The 19395-nt window shown below is 43.1% G+C and overlaps 1 protein-coding gene across 1 annotated transcript; it reads left to right on the plus strand.

Annotated features, from left to right (window-relative positions):
• The first annotated feature begins 3088 nt into the window (after positions 1–3088).
• On the plus strand, positions 3089–14052 carry EIF3F (eukaryotic translation initiation factor 3 subunit F). The gene is made up of 8 exons (XM_081864407.1): positions 3089–3434; positions 6127–6197; positions 6554–6633; positions 7836–7973; positions 8962–9053; positions 12159–12295; positions 12397–12510; positions 13753–14052. Exons 1-8 carry the CDS (start codon positions 3104–3106, stop codon positions 13828–13830), a joined length of 1041 nt encoding a protein of 346 aa, XP_081720533.1. The 5' UTR covers positions 3089–3103; the 3' UTR covers positions 13831–14052.
• The last annotated feature ends 5343 nt before the right edge of the window (positions 14053–19395 follow it).

Consider the following 19395-nt stretch of genomic DNA (forward strand, 5'->3'; position numbering starts at 1 on the left):
ACATGACGATCTTAGCCAGTAATGCTGCTGATCTGAGCTGCCTTCCCTCGTGCTGAGGGAAAACAGGGCAACTGATCGCCCTCACTTCAAGGCACCGTGCCACTACCTTCCCCTGGCACTGGGATGGAGCAGCTTTTCTCAGCAGGAAAGCGGCAGAAGCCACAGTAGACATGCATCTTCACTGGCTGCCACTGCTGGCTGCCCCACTGATGGTGCGTTGATGCAACCCCCCCATCCCCTCTCACTAAAACCATGAGGTGGAGGTGACTCCGCTTCCACTCCTTCCCCCCACCCATCCGATCTCCAAGGTTGCTCCTTCCCTCATCCCCACACCCAGTCTCCAATTTCAGACATCATGATATATTGGAATATTGTGATGTTTAGCTGATGATATATCACAATGTTAAAAACCAGATATCGCTCAGCCCTAGTCTATTTTTTAGTACAGTTTTACTTCGGGTTATAAACACATTGGGTTACAAACACTTCGGGTTACAGACTCCACTAACCCAGAAGTAGTACCTCGGGTTAAGAACTTTACCTCAGGATGAGAACAGAAATCACACGTTGGTGGCATGGCGGCAGCAGGAGGCCCCATTAGCTAAAGTGGTACCTCAGGTGAAGAACGGTTTCAGGTGAAGAACAGACCTCCGGAACGAATTAAGTTCGTAACCAGAGGTACCACTGTATACCTAAAATCCTTTGCTTATTAGAGACTACCCCACATTTTGTTCAAAGAATTGCTTTGCAGATGTAACTACCACAGAGTTATAAAATTTTTCAAAAGCCCATGACTTGACTTTTGAAAAACAAGGGGTCCTCTGTAATTAGATATTTGGGAACCACTGCTTTGAACAATCTCCACTGTAGATTTCGGCATATATATGTGTAAATAAAACCATATATCTTAAAGACACTACAGTCTCCACTGTGCCTCATTTTTCCAAACGCAACACAAACCCTGGTTGAGTTTCAAGACCCCTGGAATCACACGGCTCGGCAGAGATTGGGGTGGCCTGCAACAGAGTGATTGTGTAGCCTCAGGACTCAGGACTCAACTGAGCAGACATCATGTCTATAGTAGAGCTAAAGGTCTGATTCTGTTGTTGTCTTCGCATGATTGTGTGGAAGAGCAGTACCTACAGAATACTAAGAGATCCTCCTGCAGAAAAAAACTTTGATTTTCTGATTTAGGTGTCCATGTGTGGTGTTCCTCAAGGTCTTTCTCATTTCTGTTCCAATAAGAGTGCAACCCATTTTCAGCATATGTTACCTATAAATGTAATTATGCAGTTGGGTGAGATGGAGGATGGAGCAAACATGTTTTCTCCTACTCCAGAGGTTAGGACCTGAACCCAACGGCTTCAAGTTACAAGGAAGGAGATTCTGACTAAACATCAGGAAGAACTTTTCAGGAGGATAAGACGATAAGACCTCTTTGACAGTGGAGCAGACTCCCTCAGAAGGAGGTGGACTCAGTGGCGTAGCGTGGGGGGTGCAGGGGGGGCCGGCCGCACTGGGCGCAACATCTGGGGGTTAGGGTTAGGGGGCGCAAATCCACGGGTTAGGGGGCACAAATTACTTGCCTTGCCCCGGGTGCTGACAACCCACGCTACGCCACTGGGTGGACTCTCCTTTCTTGGAGGTTTCAAAACAGGGATTGAATAGCCATCCATTAGGGATGCTTTAGTTGAGATTCCATCATTGCTGGAGGTTAGATTAGATGACCCTTGGGATCCCTTCCAACTCTACAATTCTGTATTTCTAATAAAAAAAATACTTGCTGTTCTATATGGACATATTGAAAGTACAGTGGTGCCTCGCAAGACGAAAAGAATCCGTTCCGCGATTCTCTTCGTCTAGCGGTTTTTTCGTCTTGCGAAGCAAGCCCATTGACGGCTTAGCGGATTAGCGCTATTAGTGGTTTAGCGGATAAGCGGATAAGCGGCTTAGAAAAAGGGGGGGAGGGGGAAAAAACCGCAGGAACTCGCAAGACATTTTCGTCTTGCGAAGCAAGCCCATAGGAAATTCGTTTTGCGAAGCACCTCCAAAACAGAAAACTCTTTCGTCTAGCGAGTTTTCCGTCTTGCGAGGCATTCGTCTTGCGGGGCACCACTGTAATGGAAAAAACAACAACACACACACACCCCTCCTTAAAACAGAAAAATGATATACAAATTATAAGAAAACCATCCAAGATACCAAGGCTTTCCTAGCAGCAACACTCAGAAAATGTGAGGCATCCCCTGGAAAATCCTTTAGAACCAAAACAGGCTTGTATATTTTCCCAGCCTAAGGAAAATGTATCCTTTCTACCCCAAGTGTATTTCCATAAAAATACATTGTAGTAGATGACCAGATAATATTGGACTACACTGCAGGGTTGTCATGCATCAACATAATTGTCATCATGCCCATGTGTGATGGGTATGATAAGTTGTAGGGCACTGATGTAAGAATCTATATGGCTTCAGTGCCACTCATACCTGCAATATCAATCAGTGCATGTTACAGGATTGTTGTAAACTGCCTGAAGCGCAGTCTACCCACCAGCACTGTAACTGGACTGTATTGGTATTTTTTTTTAAAAAAACTTTTTAAAGCTCTCTCCCCATCCCGCAAGAAATCAAATATCCACAACAAGTACAATCTGGCAGGGAAGAACCAGTACCTATTTAACATGGGGTGGCTCAATCGCTAGAGCATGAGATTTTAAATCTAAAGGTCGTAGTTTGGAGCCCCACATTGGTCAAAGGCTTCCAGAATTATAGGGGGAGGGTTGGATTAGTCCCTTCCAACTCTACAATTCGTAGGCAATAACAAGCAAGCTGAAAACCCTGAGTTTCTCCATTGCTCCTCTATGGGCACCTTGAGGAGGAAGGAGGAAGTGAAAAGGGAGCTAGGAAGCTCCACGGCACTCGGGTTGAACGCGTCACTCTGACATTCTTTATACGTCTATGGCGACGGCAACCAAAGCGTCGCGGGGGATGGGAGGCGTGACGCGCCTCCTCGGGAAGAGGGCGAAGCACGTGACTCTCCAGTGGCCTCGGCTCAGCCTATCAGCGCCGAGGAGCCGCTTCCACGGGTCCCTTTCGCCGACAAGATGGCGGCCGTAGCAGCCAGTTCCCCTCAGAGCGCCGCGACGCCCTCGCCGCCGCCGCCTCCTGCTCCCGCGGCTGCTTCCCCGCCCGCAGCTGCCTCCACCACCGCCGCCGCCGCCGTTTCGTCGGCGCCTCCCGCGGCTCCTGCTCCGGTTCCCCTTCAGGCCGCCCCGGCGCCGGCCCCGACTCCGGCCCCGGCCCCGCCGCCGGCTCTGGCGGCGCCTTTCCCCGGCGGCCGCGCGGTCCGGATCCACCCGGTGGTGCTCGCCTCCATCGTGGACAGCTTCGAGCGGCGGAACGAGGGGGCCGCCCGGGTCATCGGGACGCTGCTCGGTAAGGCCAACGACACCCTTCCGTCCCAGCCGCCGCTTTTCCTCGTGGCCGGAACTCTGCACATACTCAGAAGCCCGCCTTTCGTTCTTTACCTCCCTTGCACTCGTCGCTAGGCTGGTAATAATCGGCTTGGAGTTTCGCTGGCTTGCTTTTGTTTTATAACCGACTGGTGTATAGGTTTTAGGAAACGGAAGCAATAAATTAACTGGCATAGTATTAGTTCGTAGTTATTTCGTAAAATGTAGGCACCGCTTGGGTGTTAAAACACAAGCGTGGAACTCGGAAGTCAGTCAACTGTGTACTCATTTAAATGTAGCTGTGCCAGTTAATAACTTTATGCTTCCTATGTTTTTATCCCATAAAATATATACATCGCCTGGTCGTCAATCAAACGCAAAATTATTATTATTATTACAGTGGTACCTCGGGTTACATACGCTTCAGGTTACATACACTTCAGGTTACAGACTCCGCTAACGCCGAAATAGTGCTTCAGGTTAAGAACTTTGCTTCAGGATAAGAACAGAAATTGTGCTTCGGCAGCGGAGCTGCAGCAGGAGGCCCCTTTACCTAAAGTGGTGCTTCAGGTTAAGAACAGTTTCAGGTTAAGAACGGACCTCCGGAACGAATTAAATACTTAACCCGAGGTACCACTGTATTATTATTAATTAAATTTATATACTGCCCTATATCCAGGGGTCTTAGGGCGGTTCACAGAATAAAATCAAGATGTAAAAACAGCTAGTCATCACCATACTAATTAAAATGTAGCTAAGCTAGTTAATATTTTTATGCTTTTTTATTTCATGAAGTTTATACGTCATTTGTAAACAACAACATCCCAAACCCTCAAAGCATGTTACAAAAAGATAAACAGGTGAAAAGCTACCATGTGTTGAAAATGTACAAGAGGCTAAAATGCTAAAAGCAGCTGCTTGGCAGCATTTATGTGGTGCTTAGTTTAGACTGCTTTGCAGGGTTACCCACAGGCCAGAGGTTGAAACTGCATGGATTGCAGTTTAAAGACAGGGATGGGGGAGCTTTTGGCCTCTCCAGACCTTGGTGGGCTCTAGTTCCCATCATTTCTTGCCTAACAGTAAGTTGAGGGTCATAGGGTCCCATTCCTCCTCTTAAAGTTTTCCAAGTGTATTTGTCAGGCAGAGGTGAAATTTGAATCTGGGCTTTATGCCTTGTAGCTGAGGTCACATGGCAGCTTTGCTGCTTCGACGCTCCCGCTTTGTAATGGTGCATTATTGATTGCATTTTGTTCCTGCTTCCTCTGTCATTGTTTGGCTGGTGCGCAGAATCATTCCTGTGAAGTAGCCTAAAAAGCAGCCCGCCTGTGTATACTGCAGTGGCTGAGCAAGGAATTTGGAAGCCAGATCTCCCTGTTCTATTCACGTCAACTGTAGTGGCTCTCAGAAAACTTCACTCACTATGGTATCTCAACCAGTTTGTCAGGCAAGTGAGTATGATTATTCCCATATTGCAGATGGGTGTTGAATTTATGACTTTATGGCAAAGAGGCAAGGCAAACCAGGAACATACTGATTTGTAGGTCAAGCCGCTAGGCTGTGGTACCTCTTGCATGGTCACATCTCAGCCCTAGGATGCCCAAATGTAGTGGAGAACTAAATGTGCTTTAAATAACATCAAGGTTGCAGGTTTGATTCCCTTATGAGACAGCTGCATATTCCCTCATTGCAGGGAGTTGTACTAGATGATCCCCAGGATCCCTTCCAACTCTACAATTCTGTGAATTTACGTGGAAGAGGGGATTTTTGAAGAGGATAGCTTGTCATAAAAGGCAAGGAAAAGTGCATCTGTTGCATTGTACTTTTCTAAATACTGTAGTTTATTGAAGGTCAAAATACTCAGGCCTTATACTGAAACGTGATCCCATGGGCTAGTGTAAATTATGGCCACGTTGTACACCACAATAAAAAGCATTCTTTAATAGATACTGAAAGAAACTGAAGTTGGAGAAGAAAGCTGGGTGATGTTTCTAATTCCAATATACTTTCTTAGCAAACCTGAATCTTCTTCTTTTGGTCAGGCTTCTCCTAAGTTCTGTGCCAAGGGTGGGAAACCTTCTGTCAAGGGCTGCAATCCACAAGTTGTAAGATGTCAGGGGTTTCATTATGTTGGAGACTCAGTCGGCTTCATCCTTCCCTCCCTTTCTTCCTCCGAGAGAAAGCAATAAAAGGGAAAGCACTTTGCATTTTGAGTACATCAAATGCTTTGATACTCTACAGCAGCAGTACCCCTTAAAAAAAAAAAAGCCCCTTGCTTCTCCCTCCAGCATCCTAAATTTTGGTTTCTTTCTCCCCACAGACCCACAACACTTTGCAATTCGATTACATCAGACACTCTCCAGCATAAAGAAGGCATTTTGCCTATTAATCTTGGTTTCCTCCCTCTACCCTCCAGCACTTTTGCCTCTCCCTCTAGCTGTGGAGAGGGCCATGGCAGGGATCTGGCTGATGCTTTCTCATGGAAACATATCTCTTAATTTCACAGGCACAGTTGACAAACATTCTGGAATTGCAAGGCTTCATGAGCTGAGACCAGCCCAGCAGCTGACAATCGCTCATCCTTGTCTTATACCTTAATTACAAAATCTCTCCTTGCATGATCTTGGGGCCTTGGTTAGAAAGGCTTTATCTTACAGAAACATGTTGTCCTTTTGCAGGCACCATTGACAAGCATTCAGTGGAAGTCACCAACTGCTTCTCAGTGCCTCACAATGAGTCAGAAGATGAGGTGAGTACCTGCTTCCTCCCCATGCTGTATTATGTCATGTACTGGCCACTCAGAGCTAAGCCCAGTGTGGTGGTGAAATAGTTGATAGCTAGATTAGAGAATTCTGGGTTTCAAAATCTCTGTGACTCTGGTGCAGCATCACTTCTTGGAAATTTGATAACCTGGTGATTGTTTGAAATGAAGGCAGGGAAGCTGTAAGACCATTTGCAGAGTTCATGCAGGTTTAATCCCCAGCATCTAAAGTCACAAGAATTTAGTTAACAAGGCAGGAAAGACTGCTTCAGACCTTGGAGAGTTGCTACCATTGCAATAGATGAGACTCACTGCTACAGATTCTCTTACTTCCTTTCTTCTAGGTGGCAGTTGACATGGAATTTGCCAAGAATATGTATGAACTGCACAAGAAAGTTTCTCCCAGTGAAATTATTCTGGGATGGTAGGTTGCTATTCTTTTTACAAAAACAGAACAGCATTAATGGGCTTTTCAAATTGTTGATGTACAGTGCAAGTTATGCTGGGGCAAAAGTGTGTTTAGTCCTGCGTTGCATAACTCATGCCAGAGAAGGTAAAATTAATTGTGACTTACCTAAAAACTACAGCAATTTCCTGACTTCTGTTAGTTCTATGTTAGAGCATCTTATTTGATTTTTTTTTTTTTAAAGCACTGCTGCCAAGTCCCAACTTGGGAGAAAGGTGGAATATAAATATGTTAAATAAATACATATTTGTTAATATTTTTATGCCATCTTTCAAAATCCAAAGTCCGCCCCCCCCCATGATGGCTTACACTCAGCACAAAAACATTTCAAAAGTATATTTTTTGTACCCAAAAATAGTGAGTACTGCACTATATAACTGACTGCCAATTTAGTTGGAGGAGAGGAACCTCTTGTTCCATATAGACCAATTGGTTAAATGGCTGGAGTATCATGTGGCTACATTACTTATGAATGTTGGATGTGCCAGTCTGCCCATACCTATAACATATGTTCACTGTGTAAGGGCCTGGTTCAGACATAATGACAAACTGGGCTGTGATTAAAGGAATGAGTATTTTGTGAGCCTCAGAAGCATATACCTCCCTGTTACTTTTCGTCTCTGCACAACCAAGAGGATATTATAAGTTTATCGACTTTCACTTTTAGATTAACCACAGTTCTCTATTGTATCCAGACTTAGAGAACTGTGGCTAGTTCTAACTGTAGTTAGTTTAAACAAATGACAAACATTTGATTCTGGTTTATTTTAACTAAGTGCAATTTCTAATTGCACTGGGCTTATGTTTTCTCAGCAGAGGTGCTGGCAATTCTCTTGCTATCTTTTTTCCTTGTATTTATTTTGTGATGCAGCTGGTTTATCAACAAATCATAGAATTGTAAAGTTGGAAAAGATCACAATGGTAATCTAGTCCAACCCCCTGCAATGCAGGAATCTTTTGCCTCCAAACCAAGTTATGATATGTTTCTTTAATGTAATTCAGAGGGCAGCACAAGAATGATTTATGGATGTATCTACATCTGAATTAGCGTTGTTTAATATATCTAACTGGCATATCTCATCTGTGTCTAAAAGGTCTGTGTTGAATGAATGGGCTTCATTGTGTGCAAGTATTAATTAGTCTAAATTATGTTTTTGAAGGTATGCAACAGGGCATGACATCACAGAACACTCTGTCTTGATTCACGAATATTACAGTCGAGAAGCACACAATCCAATTCACCTCACGGTGGATACCAGTCTACAAAATGGGCGCATGAGCATTAAGGCCTATATCAGGTATTTACAAAACAACCTTCATGTACTGCACTTGTTCTACCTCCATCTTTGTTCCTTTTAACTAGCTATCTGGTGTTTTACAAAAATAGCCTTTCAAAAACAAGTAAGACAATAAAATATCAAAAACGAAAATCTAAATGCAATAGAGTAGACCATCAAATAAGTTTAAAATAAAAATGTTTTCAAAGCATATCTATAGACAGAAAGCCTGAGCCCAGTGGAACTTGCTTGGAAGAATGTCTCTTATTTAATCGCTACCATGGAGAAGGCACTGTCTGTCTCATATACCCAAGGACATTCAATTTATGAGAACATTCCAGGGCTCCTGACTGTAAGTTTCAAATTAACAAAGGATTTGGAGAACGTTTCAATGGGCATTACAGAGGAAGGAGAGAGGAAAAAATTCGCCATCCTGCTTTTAAGGATCCCAATTGTGTGGATGGTCCTCCACGTACTATGTATGGAGAAGGGATGGGGTGAGAACAGGTGTTAATGTTCTCATTTGTGCTTTCTTCTGTTTCCTACCATTCTGCAATTTCCTTGCTTTTTAATCAGGTATTTGTCCGCCAGAGCATTCAGAAGTACTATTTGTATATTTGCAGTTCTTGCCAAAGTTTGGCTTATTGTGTTGCCCAGAGCAGGATTCATAGTTAAACTCTCCTTTCACTAACTTGAGCTGTGTTAACCAAGGTTTGTTCTTGGTGTTAGCTGATGGTTAGTGAAGAGGGAGCTTAACCATGATCCTGGGTTCAGATGACACCCTAAGGCAAACTTAGGCATAGTCTGGTGTAGTGTGGCAACAAAAATGACCTGGGAAGAGCCAAGTGGTAGTGAGCTCCTCCAAAACACCATGCATTGGCACCATCTCGGTAAGCCATAGTTTGTCCTACCATGCTATATGAATCAAGCCAGTGTAACCACCTTCTTGGGTGCTATAAAGCTTCCTCTGAGCCCTTGTTTGTGCTAAGAAAATCTGTTTTTCCTCTAGTACTGCAATGGGAGTCCCTGGTAAGACTATGGGAGTAATGTTCACTCCGCTCACAGTGAAATATACTTACTACGACACAGAACGGATAGGTGGTAAGTATTCTTGTCCTTTTTTGATACTTTATAAATGTCTTTGAGTGATTAAAGTACAGTGGACGCTCAGGTTGCGAACGTGATCCGTGCAGAATGCACATTCGCACCCCGGAGCGTTTGCAACCTGCATCTGCGCACGCGCAGGTTGCTATTCAGCACTTCTGTGCACGCGCAAAGTACCCGTTCTGGTACTTCCGGGTTTCGGCGGCCCGTAACCTGAAAAAATGCAACCTGAAGCGTCTGCAAACCAAGGTATGACTGTAGTGTGTGCCTGTCCTCCCAAGTTTCTCTCATTATTTGGGGCTGAGACAAGTAGAGGTTGGCTTGACAGTGTTCTGTGGGATAAAGTAATAGGGCTATAATCTAGGACACAGTTGAGAGTGGCCTAACCTGCCACTTATGCCTGACTGATCTTACTAGGGATAAGGAGTGGAGGCTTTAACGGTGAAGAGTGGAGGCTTTAACGGTGAAGAAAACAAACATGGAGGAAAAAAACGCCACCTATGAAGAAATGTTAAGAAAAACAGACCAAGGGCCAAGACTTAGACCTTATGAAGAGATAAAAAATCTATTCACTGGGTGGTTGCAATACCACCAGGTGAATGATTTGCTAAAAGAGGACAAGAAGAAGTTGGGTTTTGATGACAAAAAATCAAAATTTAATGTAGAAGTAATAGAAGGTAAAAACAAAACCCTATCTAGAATCTATGACATACTTTTAGAGTGGTATACAAAGGACGAGGAGGTGAAGGAGGCAATGATTAAATGGGCAATTGACTTTGGTTATAACATCGATTTTGAAAGGTGGCTGGAAGTGTGGAATTATAACATAAAGTTTACAGCATGTATGTCTCTGAGAGAAAATGTTTGGAAGATGCTATATAGGTGGTACCACACCCCTGTGAAGTTGGCCAAAATGTATAGACTAAAAGATAAGAAATGCTGGAAATGTGGGGAGGTGGAGGGTGACCTATATCATCTATGGTGGACATGCAAAAAGGTGAAAGGCTTTTGGGAATCGGTTTACAATGAGCTTAAAAGAATATTTAAATACACTTTTCCCAAAAGACCCGAAGCCTTTTTGCTGGGAATGACGGGTAAAGATATTAAGAAAGAAGATAGAACGATATTCCTCTATGCCACCACAGCAGCGAGAATTTTATTGACACAATATTAGAAAGTGGAAACTATCCCCAATATAAATGATTGGCAAATTAAAATGATAAAATATGCTGAGCTTGATAAATTAACAGGTAAACTAAGAGACCACGATGAACAGAAATCTCTGAAAAATTGGAGTAAATACTGGAACTATATTGGAATAAATGCTTAATGTGATTGGCAGGGTCAGAACAAATACTACCAGCGTGTGAATTTAGGTCTATAGATTAAAAATCAAATACGTAATGGAAGCAGATATTCGATACTTACCAAAAGGATGGAAGGAAGTCCAGGAGGCGGTTTCTGTGGGTGGTTTTTTTTTTTTATCTTTTACTGTTTTGTGAAATAGCCAGATTAATCTATCTTTGTATAGTTAGAGAGAGGAAAAAGTTGGCTTGTATATCTTGACTCTTTTTTTTGTTACAATTTTTTCTTTTGTATTTGGTTGTATGTTTGTTATGTGCATAACCTTAATAAAAATGTATTTGGAAAAAAAAAAAGGGATAAGGAGTGGGGCTTGTTTGTGATCACTCTTTGCTGCTCCCCGTATAAGTGAAATAGTTGCCACTCATTCCTATGGGTGATGCTGACCCTTAGGTTGGAAGACTGGGATTTTATTTAAATAATCCACAGCAGCCATCTGGTTTGCCTGGGGTGAGTAGTTATCAAATGCACATACTGCCAACTTGACCATAGTTGTGTATTCCAGTCTAGAGCATTCATAGCACTTCTTTGTGTTGCCTCCGCATATTATGGCTGCTGTCTCTGTGCATGCTCTCTACTTCCAAGTAGTGGGGGTGAGGTGGTTTGCTGTGGGTGATTTAGAACAAAAGACGGAGGATTCAGTTACCCAACATTCTTTTGTAAGGCTGGAGCTGAATGATGTAGAGTAGTAATAGTTAAGGCTATAATAACCAGCTAATCAACTAATACATTTTCTTGAATGAACTGGCATTTATTTAGCTCATATTAAAAATTTATTTTAAACCATATATATCCTGCCTTTCTGCCTGTCAGTAGGCCTCCAAGACAGCTCACAGTAAAAAATAAAAATGAACCTACAATAAATGTAAGATTCTTTTTCAGAAATAAGGCTGTGGGAAAGGTATTCTTTTCCAGTTGCTGCTCTTTTAAAGTTCGGCCATGGCCATGTGGGAAAACAGCCTACCACTACCACATGACTTTGTTCCAGGGGTTGGAGAACCTGTTCTTGGGCTGTAGGATGGTGCTGGCTTTTCCTGGCAGCAGTGAGAGCACAATGATAGCTGTCCGCTGCTCAGTGCTTAGATACCACTGTGTTTATGAATATTTGGGTCCAGCTGGGTTTTGGGTGGCTGAGAACAGCTGCAAAAAGGCAGTGGGTGCATTGCTTGAATCGAGTGGGTTGAGTGAGGGGCCTTGATCTCTGTTGATTGCTTTTTGCCCCTGCAACTCCCTTCCTTCAGCTCAGGTCCTAGATAATATGTTTGCCACATTGTGAGGGAAAGCAGGTGGGAGGAGGGACTTGCAGGGGAATTTGGCTGTCAGGAAGGAAATTAACCACTTAATAGCAGCTACAGTAGCAATATGCTTGTGTGCCCAGAGACACTGTTCTTCATCTAAACATGTTCAGCTTTTAAATGCTTTCTCTAAATTGGAAGACACACACTGTTTGGCAATATCAACCTTCAGCAATCTGGATTTTTAACAATTGGATTTCAGTTTCTAATGAGCGAAAGGCTTTGCCAACAATGCTTTCAGCTGAATAACCATGCAGTGGCCAGGGGGAAGAGATGAGGCAGTAGCATCAAATAGTAGTTGTTGAATTGCCACTAGAAAGGGTGTGGCAATGGATTCAGAAGGCTGCATATGAGTAGTGAAGCATCATGATTGCTATGGTACATGGCAATTGTCAGTGACGACAAATGCTGTTCTAACAGTCATTCCCACACCCTGTGTTCTCAGTTGATCTCATCATGAAGACTTGCTTCAGTCCAAATCGAGTGATCAGTTTATCCAGTGATCTTCAGCAAGTGGGAGCTGCTTCTGCTCGGATTCAGGATACCCTGAGCACGGTGCTGCAGTATGCTGAAGATGTGCTGGTGAGGATAGTGTTGTGGTCTGGCTAGAAAATAAATGCACCCTTGTTTGTGTGCACCTTTATTTTGAATAATTTGTTAACATTGCCTGTCTTCATATCTAGTCTGGTAAGGTGACTGCTGACAACACTGTTGGCCGCTTCCTGATGGACCTCATCACCCAGGTTCCGAAGATTTCGCCAGAGGACTTTGAGACAATGTTGAACAGCAATATCAACGTAAGTCCGTACAGCTGGCTTGTAAAAGCATCGCTCGCTTGGAAGCTTCCTCCATGCAAGCAATGTGCCACAATTGGCTAATATATAGATGTATAGGTGGGTAAGCTGGTGATTCCTGTTTGGTTTAGTAGCACCTCTTGTGTGTACTGACTTGCAAGGCTGCCTTAGATCTCTGGTGCAGCAACCTTCCTGCACAACCAGAGGGGATTTTGAATTGGCTGCTTTTTATGAAGGCTTATTTCCCTGCAAATCAAGAACTTGCGTTGTATTGGATCATATCCTGAAAAGTTGCCCATTTGGATAAAAATATGGACTCTGACCAGTTCCAAAGTTAGCGTTGGGGTGGGGTGTGTGCATACACATGTTGCTTATAAAAGGATGGTAGCCAAGTCAGTATGTTCTATGTATAAGCTCCTTCCCACAAGCTCCCTTGAATGCTCTTGTGTAGTTTTGCAGTCACAGCCTAGGTCTTGACCAGAGCCTTGGTTTACCCAACTGCACACCGCAGTCTTGGACATGTAAAATTATTGGCAGTGGCCAAGCAGTTCAGACTGCATAACTCAAGATAGTGGTGGTTACCTCTGGTTCAGGTTTCCTGTCTGGAAAATGGAGGCACAACAACTGTGCAGCCTTTGTGGACAACGGGTCTGGAACATTGGGGCCTGGCTACCCAGGCCACACACCTCATTGACACTGCTCCATGCTCTCTTCAAGTCCTTTTGCCCGGTTGGAATGTGTCCTTTGACTTCGATAATTCATCTTGCTTGTTTGGATGAGGGTGTTTGTGTGTGGAGAGATGTAAAAACCTCTGGCTTTTGTGTGGTTGGAATTAGTCTACCATGCAGAGAGAAGAGTTTCATTTATTGCTCTGCCCGCTTTTGCTTCTGGCCACACCAACCATTGGCAAGCGGCCCCCAGAAGGTTGCTTATAAGGGAATGTGGCCCTCAGGCGGAATAAGGTTTCCCTTCCTATACCATATTGCAGAGAATGAGATCAAAATTAGTAGAGCACCTCTCTTACTGGACTAAATCCCGTTGGCACAAAGCTTCACGATAATGTAACTCTTTGGCAAGGCTTTCAAGCTGTATTAAACAATCTGGAACTGGGAGCTTAAGAGGCTCTGCAGTCTCTTGGCACAACCAGGTGGACCCATGTTAAATACGCTTCTGCAAATTAACAGATTATTATTTTATACAACTGTTTTCTGCCTAATCTTATGCATGCTCCTTTCTTCTTTTCAGGACCTGCTGATGGTGACTTACTTGGCAAATCTCACACAGTCACAGATCGCACTCAATGAAAAAATCCTAAACCTGTAATTAACTCCTAACCATCTTATTAGAGGAGAAGGTGAAGAAAACTATGGAGTTGTAACCTTGTCATTCAGTTCTTATAATTGGACTATAACTTTTGAAATGACTGATAACTAAACTGTCAACTTTATCCTGGACCCTCTTTCCAACCCTTCAAGAACCGCACCCCCCAACAAACAGGATCACAAAGAGGAAGACAATAATTAAAAATAAGCTAGCAACTCCCAAGCTGCTGAGTCTTGCCCATTCATGTTTCGATCTTAATAACCAACCAAGTAAAATTCCACCCTTTTTAATTCATTTTTTGACAAATCTATTCTTAACCTCAGCACTTCAGGGCAGAGGAAGAACAACCTAATAATACATACCACAAACATTTCAAAAACAAACTACATAAAATGTTGCTGATCTTTGAAACCTTTCTACTAAATGGCCAAAGTTCTTTCAGCACTACCCAAACTCTGCTTGGGCTTCAAAAGTCCTTGGGGTGGGGGAAAACATAAAATATAGTGAAGAATTGTGAGAATCTAATGGAGCGGGAGATGTTGGCTGACATTTCCTTGGCCTAGAGGCTTCTGCCCCAAGACTCTCTAAGAGTTCAATATTCTTGGAGTCGGGGGTGCAGATTAGATTCCAGCCAAGCGGCAACAATAATTTATTGGAAGTGGACTTGTTCAGAACAGTGTTGAATTGATGTTAAACCATGGCAAGGAGCCATTGTTTAAAGTCCCAGTTTTTCTATATAAAGCACATGTGTCAGCAAGGGGGTATGGCTCCTAAGCATGTTTTCCAGCTAAACACATAACAGTGTCTCCTCTGTTGCAGGGAGCTATCCTGCCAAGAGGCATATGATACTTAGTTGTGTATCTCATGATTAACTATAATCTCTCTAAAATGCATTCCAAACTCTAGTTTCTCTGACACTCACTGTTGCCAAGCTTGATGAAGCCTTCACTTTCATCAGGTCTCTACAGCTGTGCTATTTCTCATACGTAATATGAAAAAATAATATTACAACCTTTGGCCCTCCAAATGTTGCTGGACTACAGTTCCCATCCACTCTTCCCAGAGTTGCTGGGTTGATAGTTGTTGGAATCCCATATGGAGTGCACCAGAGTTCCTCACCTTGGGACTACACAAAGCAACCTCTGAAAGCCTCTGTATGCCTATACTTATAATTTATCACGGAAGGGCACAATCTGTTGGAACATAAGCATTTAGGGCTTTCTAGATCAATTTGATCTTCCTAGATTATGCTTTAAAAACACTTACCGTATTTTTCGCCCCATAGGACGCACCGGCCCATAGGACACACCTAGTTTTGGGGGGGGGGGGAAATATCATTTTTGGAGGGGAAAAGTGCGTCCTATAGGGCGAAAAATATGGTACACAGTTGCTAGCTTAATCTGTGATGGGCAATAGCCAACATATTGATTGGAAAGTGTGGTTTCTCATTTTGAGAACCTTTTGGGCAACAAAATTCTATTGCTATCCTAAGGATGAAGTGGAAAAATAATACCCTTTGTGATTTTAAACCCCAAGTACAAGAGCAACCACACTTCATCTCCACATTTGTGGAAAATATCCCCACTGTGATGTCTTTGTGAGGACTCATCAGAGAGGGATTTGAACCTTTTAAATGTAGTTTAATGCACATAAAAGGGAAGCATCAGCATTTTCAAAGATCCTGACTTGGTCAGCCATTTTGCCCATTGCAGACTTGCGCTCAACAGTAGCATTTATTATTATTATTAACTGCAACCCCGAAAAGCAGACAAATAAACGCATGCAAGCCTGCCCAAATTGTGTATTCCGTTTGCAAAGTTACGTCAGGGTAGCAAACTCTATAAACTGAGGATGTGAATAGCACTTTCCATTGCCTGTGATGGTCTCGGTGCCACTGTTGGGACCTGATGTCCCAGCAGGTGCTAGGATCCCAGCAGCTTTAATGATTCCTGCCCTGGTCCACTGTAAATTCTATTTTCAGTCTGATACTCCAAGAAGTGCCACCTGGTTGGATTTAGCCAACCTTTTAATTATAGTACCAACAATGCCCCTGATCTAGTGCCATGTAAAGGAATTATGGGAAATTCAGAGAATGGCTATACCCAACACAGCTTTAAGTGCTGCCAACAAAACCAGGTTAGTTGGAGAGAACCTGTTGACAGAGGGGCCTCACCAGTGGTCACTTTGCTTGAGCAGCCCTTTAAACTTGGACATACAGTATCTCTGGAAGTTCTACTGCCCTTGTCTGTACTGGGTTTTTTTTTTTTTTTACTTGGGCTGTCAAATGGTGGTGGAGGCAACCCATGATTTGTGCTAATGGTAGTGACACAATGGCCCTTGAGAAACCTGAGATGGCAGCATCTGTGGTCTCTTTTGTGATGCTTGTGAAAACACACCATTGTTACTAGTCTGTCCCCTATCAGCATATATTGTATGCTTGGCAGAAAGAAAACAAAAGGGAGGAGGCAAAGGTATATCTCGCTTCTGAGGTTGTTCACAAGCATGTCCTTTAATGAATGAAAGAACTGCAGTTTCTGCCTATCACCTGCCCCACTCAACTCATTAATACTAAAAGCTTGCCTTGACAGTTGTCTTCTCAATCAGCAGCCTTGTGACATTCTACCTGTTAGCAAGGCTACAGAGCCCCTTCATAGTCTCAAGACACTGCAGGCTTACCCGTGACTAAAATTTATGAACAACTTTGCCAGGGAGGGGCACCTCTTTCATCAATGATACAAATGGAAACGTATTGTTAAACAAAAACATGGAGATTATAAATTTCCACCAGTTTTGATAGGTGGTATAGGGGAAAGGAGAGAGAAAGAAAGGGACCTTTCTCACATATGGTTGGTTGTTACCTCTTAGTTTCCTTATCACAAAATGCACCTATATTGTGGTTTTGGCAATATTACTGTTTATATAGCACATTAGAGTTGTGAGCTCTAGTGACACCTATGTGTGTTTTGCTTTCCGACATCTTTTTTTATGCCTGCATGCTCTTTTGCACTTTGGCATCTTAGTGATGATGAGCAGTGAAAAGCTTCAAGCAACCCTATGCAACTTTGGTTTCCTTTTGGATGAGAGTGCACTAGAGATAGAGGGTGTCCTTGTAATATTTTCACTATTTGTAAATATACTAGTAGGGAGTGCTCGGTGCTGCCCAGAAAATTTCAGAAACTGAAAAATACTGTGAGTTAAATGGATAGTATGTGTGTCATACCAAAAGCAGGCGATGTCATGTCAAAGTCACATTTCGGTCTGCTATCTTGATTTAAAATGATACCCAGACTCCAAACATTGACAAAGACTGCTGCACCCACCCCAGGAACTCTCATCCCAAGTTTGGTGATGATATCTTGAAAGGTGGCAGAACCTAAGCCTAAAAAAATCACACCAAAGTCACATTTCAGTCCACCATCTTGATTCAAAATGGTGTCCAGAGTCCAAAAGTCAGCAGTGTCTGCCACCCCCAGCTTGTGAACTCTTGTGCTGTTTGGTTGTGATATCTCAACAGACTTCCAAACTTTGGAGACCAGATTGACAAATCATTTTTCAAAATATATAATAGACAAGCAGAGGTCTCGGACCCTCTTCCTCTCCATTTTGCAGTGTTTTGAGCCAATATTTATCCCCTCCTCTCAGCTGTGTCAAGCAGTGCTTGGTGTATCATCCTTCGAACTCTGATCTCCTACCTAACAATTGCCTCCCACTGATGAGACATCAATTAGCCATTCTGGACTATTGACCAGTAATTTGCATAGGGAATTTGCATAGGGAAAGGTCAACCGTCAGCTGCTTAGCTTAAGTTGGATAGAGTGTGGTTATACAATTGTTGCATTTTCTTTCAGCATTCCTTGATGGCTAGTTCAGAGGCAGGCAACAAATTACGCCATCGCTTGGGATGGTGGGTGAAGAGGCTGGCATTTACCTAGCTCACCTCTAATTTATTTATTTTTAATGTCTAAACTGGCCTTCAGCAAACTGCAGGCTGGTATACAATAGAGAACACAATATAATGAAACATGATATTTGAACAACGTAGAAGACTGAGAGGCAACAAAAATATATAGAGAAAATATATAGAGACCATCTCTAGCAGCAGTTCCTGTGTGAATCAAACCTATTATGAAGGTTGTTCTGGCTATAAGCTACTGGACTATTTTTTTATTTATTTCAACTGCATCAGACCAACACGGCTACCTGCCTGAATCTATTATGTTGGACTCCCAACTCTCCTCAGCTCTAGTCAGCACATTCAGTTGTCATGGAAGATGGGAGTTGTAGCCCACAACACCTAGAGGGCTGCAGGTTAGCCCTCAAAATATTTCAAATGGTTGAACTACCGACCACAACTAAGACTCATGAGAATGAAGTTTTTGCCAGGCAACGAATGGATAGCAAAGCAGGTGCCAATAATGGATTCCTAGGAACTAGAATTCAGTGGGGCTCTTCTGCTGAAAATGTCCCCCTCCCTAGTCATCACCTGCCTCAGCTGAGGGTGAGGGCACCCTGAGGAGTCAACAGATGAGTCCAATGTGTGGTCAGGTTGATACAGGGGTAAGTGTTCCTTTAGCTATGTGGGTTTGAGTAATAGCATAGGTATGTGCCACACCAGAACCATAGAATGTTAAACAAGGTAGAGAAAAGGAACAAATAAAGAACCCTCATGGTAATTGCAATCTTTGCTCAGTGGGGATTTTCAGATGCGGCACATAACTTGGAACTTTAAAAACGTGAGTTACTGCCTGTTGGTTGTGTGTGTGTGTGTGTGTGTGTGTGTGTGTGTATATGTATATATATATATATATATATATATATATATATATATATGCACACACTTCTTTAAAGCAGTCTATGCAACTAAAAACGTGGTCCTCCAGGGAGCACCCCCAGACTGAACATGATCTTTCTGGGGGAGTGCTGCAACCCCATTCAAAACAAGGTTAAACACCACCCAGAGAAGTTTTCCACTCACAGAACCTCAGTGTGTTGGGATTTAGCTTTAGTTTATTGGCCCTCATCCAGCTCATTACTGATTCCAGGAACTGGTTCAGAACGTGCCTCACATGACTCCCATGACAAGGAGAAATAGAGGTCATCAGTGTTATTAGTAACATTTCACTCTAAAGCTCTGGATGAGCTGCCTCAGCAGCTTCATATGCATGTTAGAAACCATTGGGGATAAGGTGGAACCAAGATGTCATGAATGAATCTCCTTTCTCTATGCTCCTACCCACAGAATAATACTGCTGTTAGTGGTATCACTGGAAGGTCCATGAAAATTGTTACCCTTGCATTCTTCTGTCTCCTGCTATTAGAGCGACCAAAGCAGTTTCAAGGCTGGATTGAGATGGTGTAGATTAGTGGTTCTGAACAGCGTTCGAAACTCCCATCATCCTAGGCTCATTTTGCAACAGGGAATTAGGTGAGCTGTTTATGAGGTCTGGGCGCATTACTGCACCTAATATTTTGGATTGACTTCCAGAGGGGAAGGAAAGAAAAACTTTTTTCTGCCTCCCCATTTTCCAGTTACTCTCTGAAGCCTGAAGAAGAGACCCTCTTAAG

Source organism: Podarcis erhardii (assembly GCF_964252035.2).
Source record: "Podarcis erhardii genome assembly, chromosome: 5".
NCBI lineage: Eukaryota > Metazoa > Chordata > Lepidosauria > Squamata > Lacertidae > Podarcis > Podarcis erhardii.

Bases quoted from the DNA above. Each gene is read 5' to 3' on its own strand.
- EIF3F (XM_081864407.1), top strand. From the start codon at position 3,104: ATGGCGGCCGTAGCAGCCAGTTCCCCTCAGAGCGCCGCGACGCCCTCG. The intron at 7,974-8,961 runs GTATTTACAAAA...TTTTTCCTCTAG, and splicing joins AGCATTAAGGCCTATATCAG to TACTGCAATGGGAGTCCCTG. The intron at 12,296-12,396 runs GTGAGGATAGTG...CTTCATATCTAG, and splicing joins AGTATGCTGAAGATGTGCTG to TCTGGTAAGGTGACTGCTGA.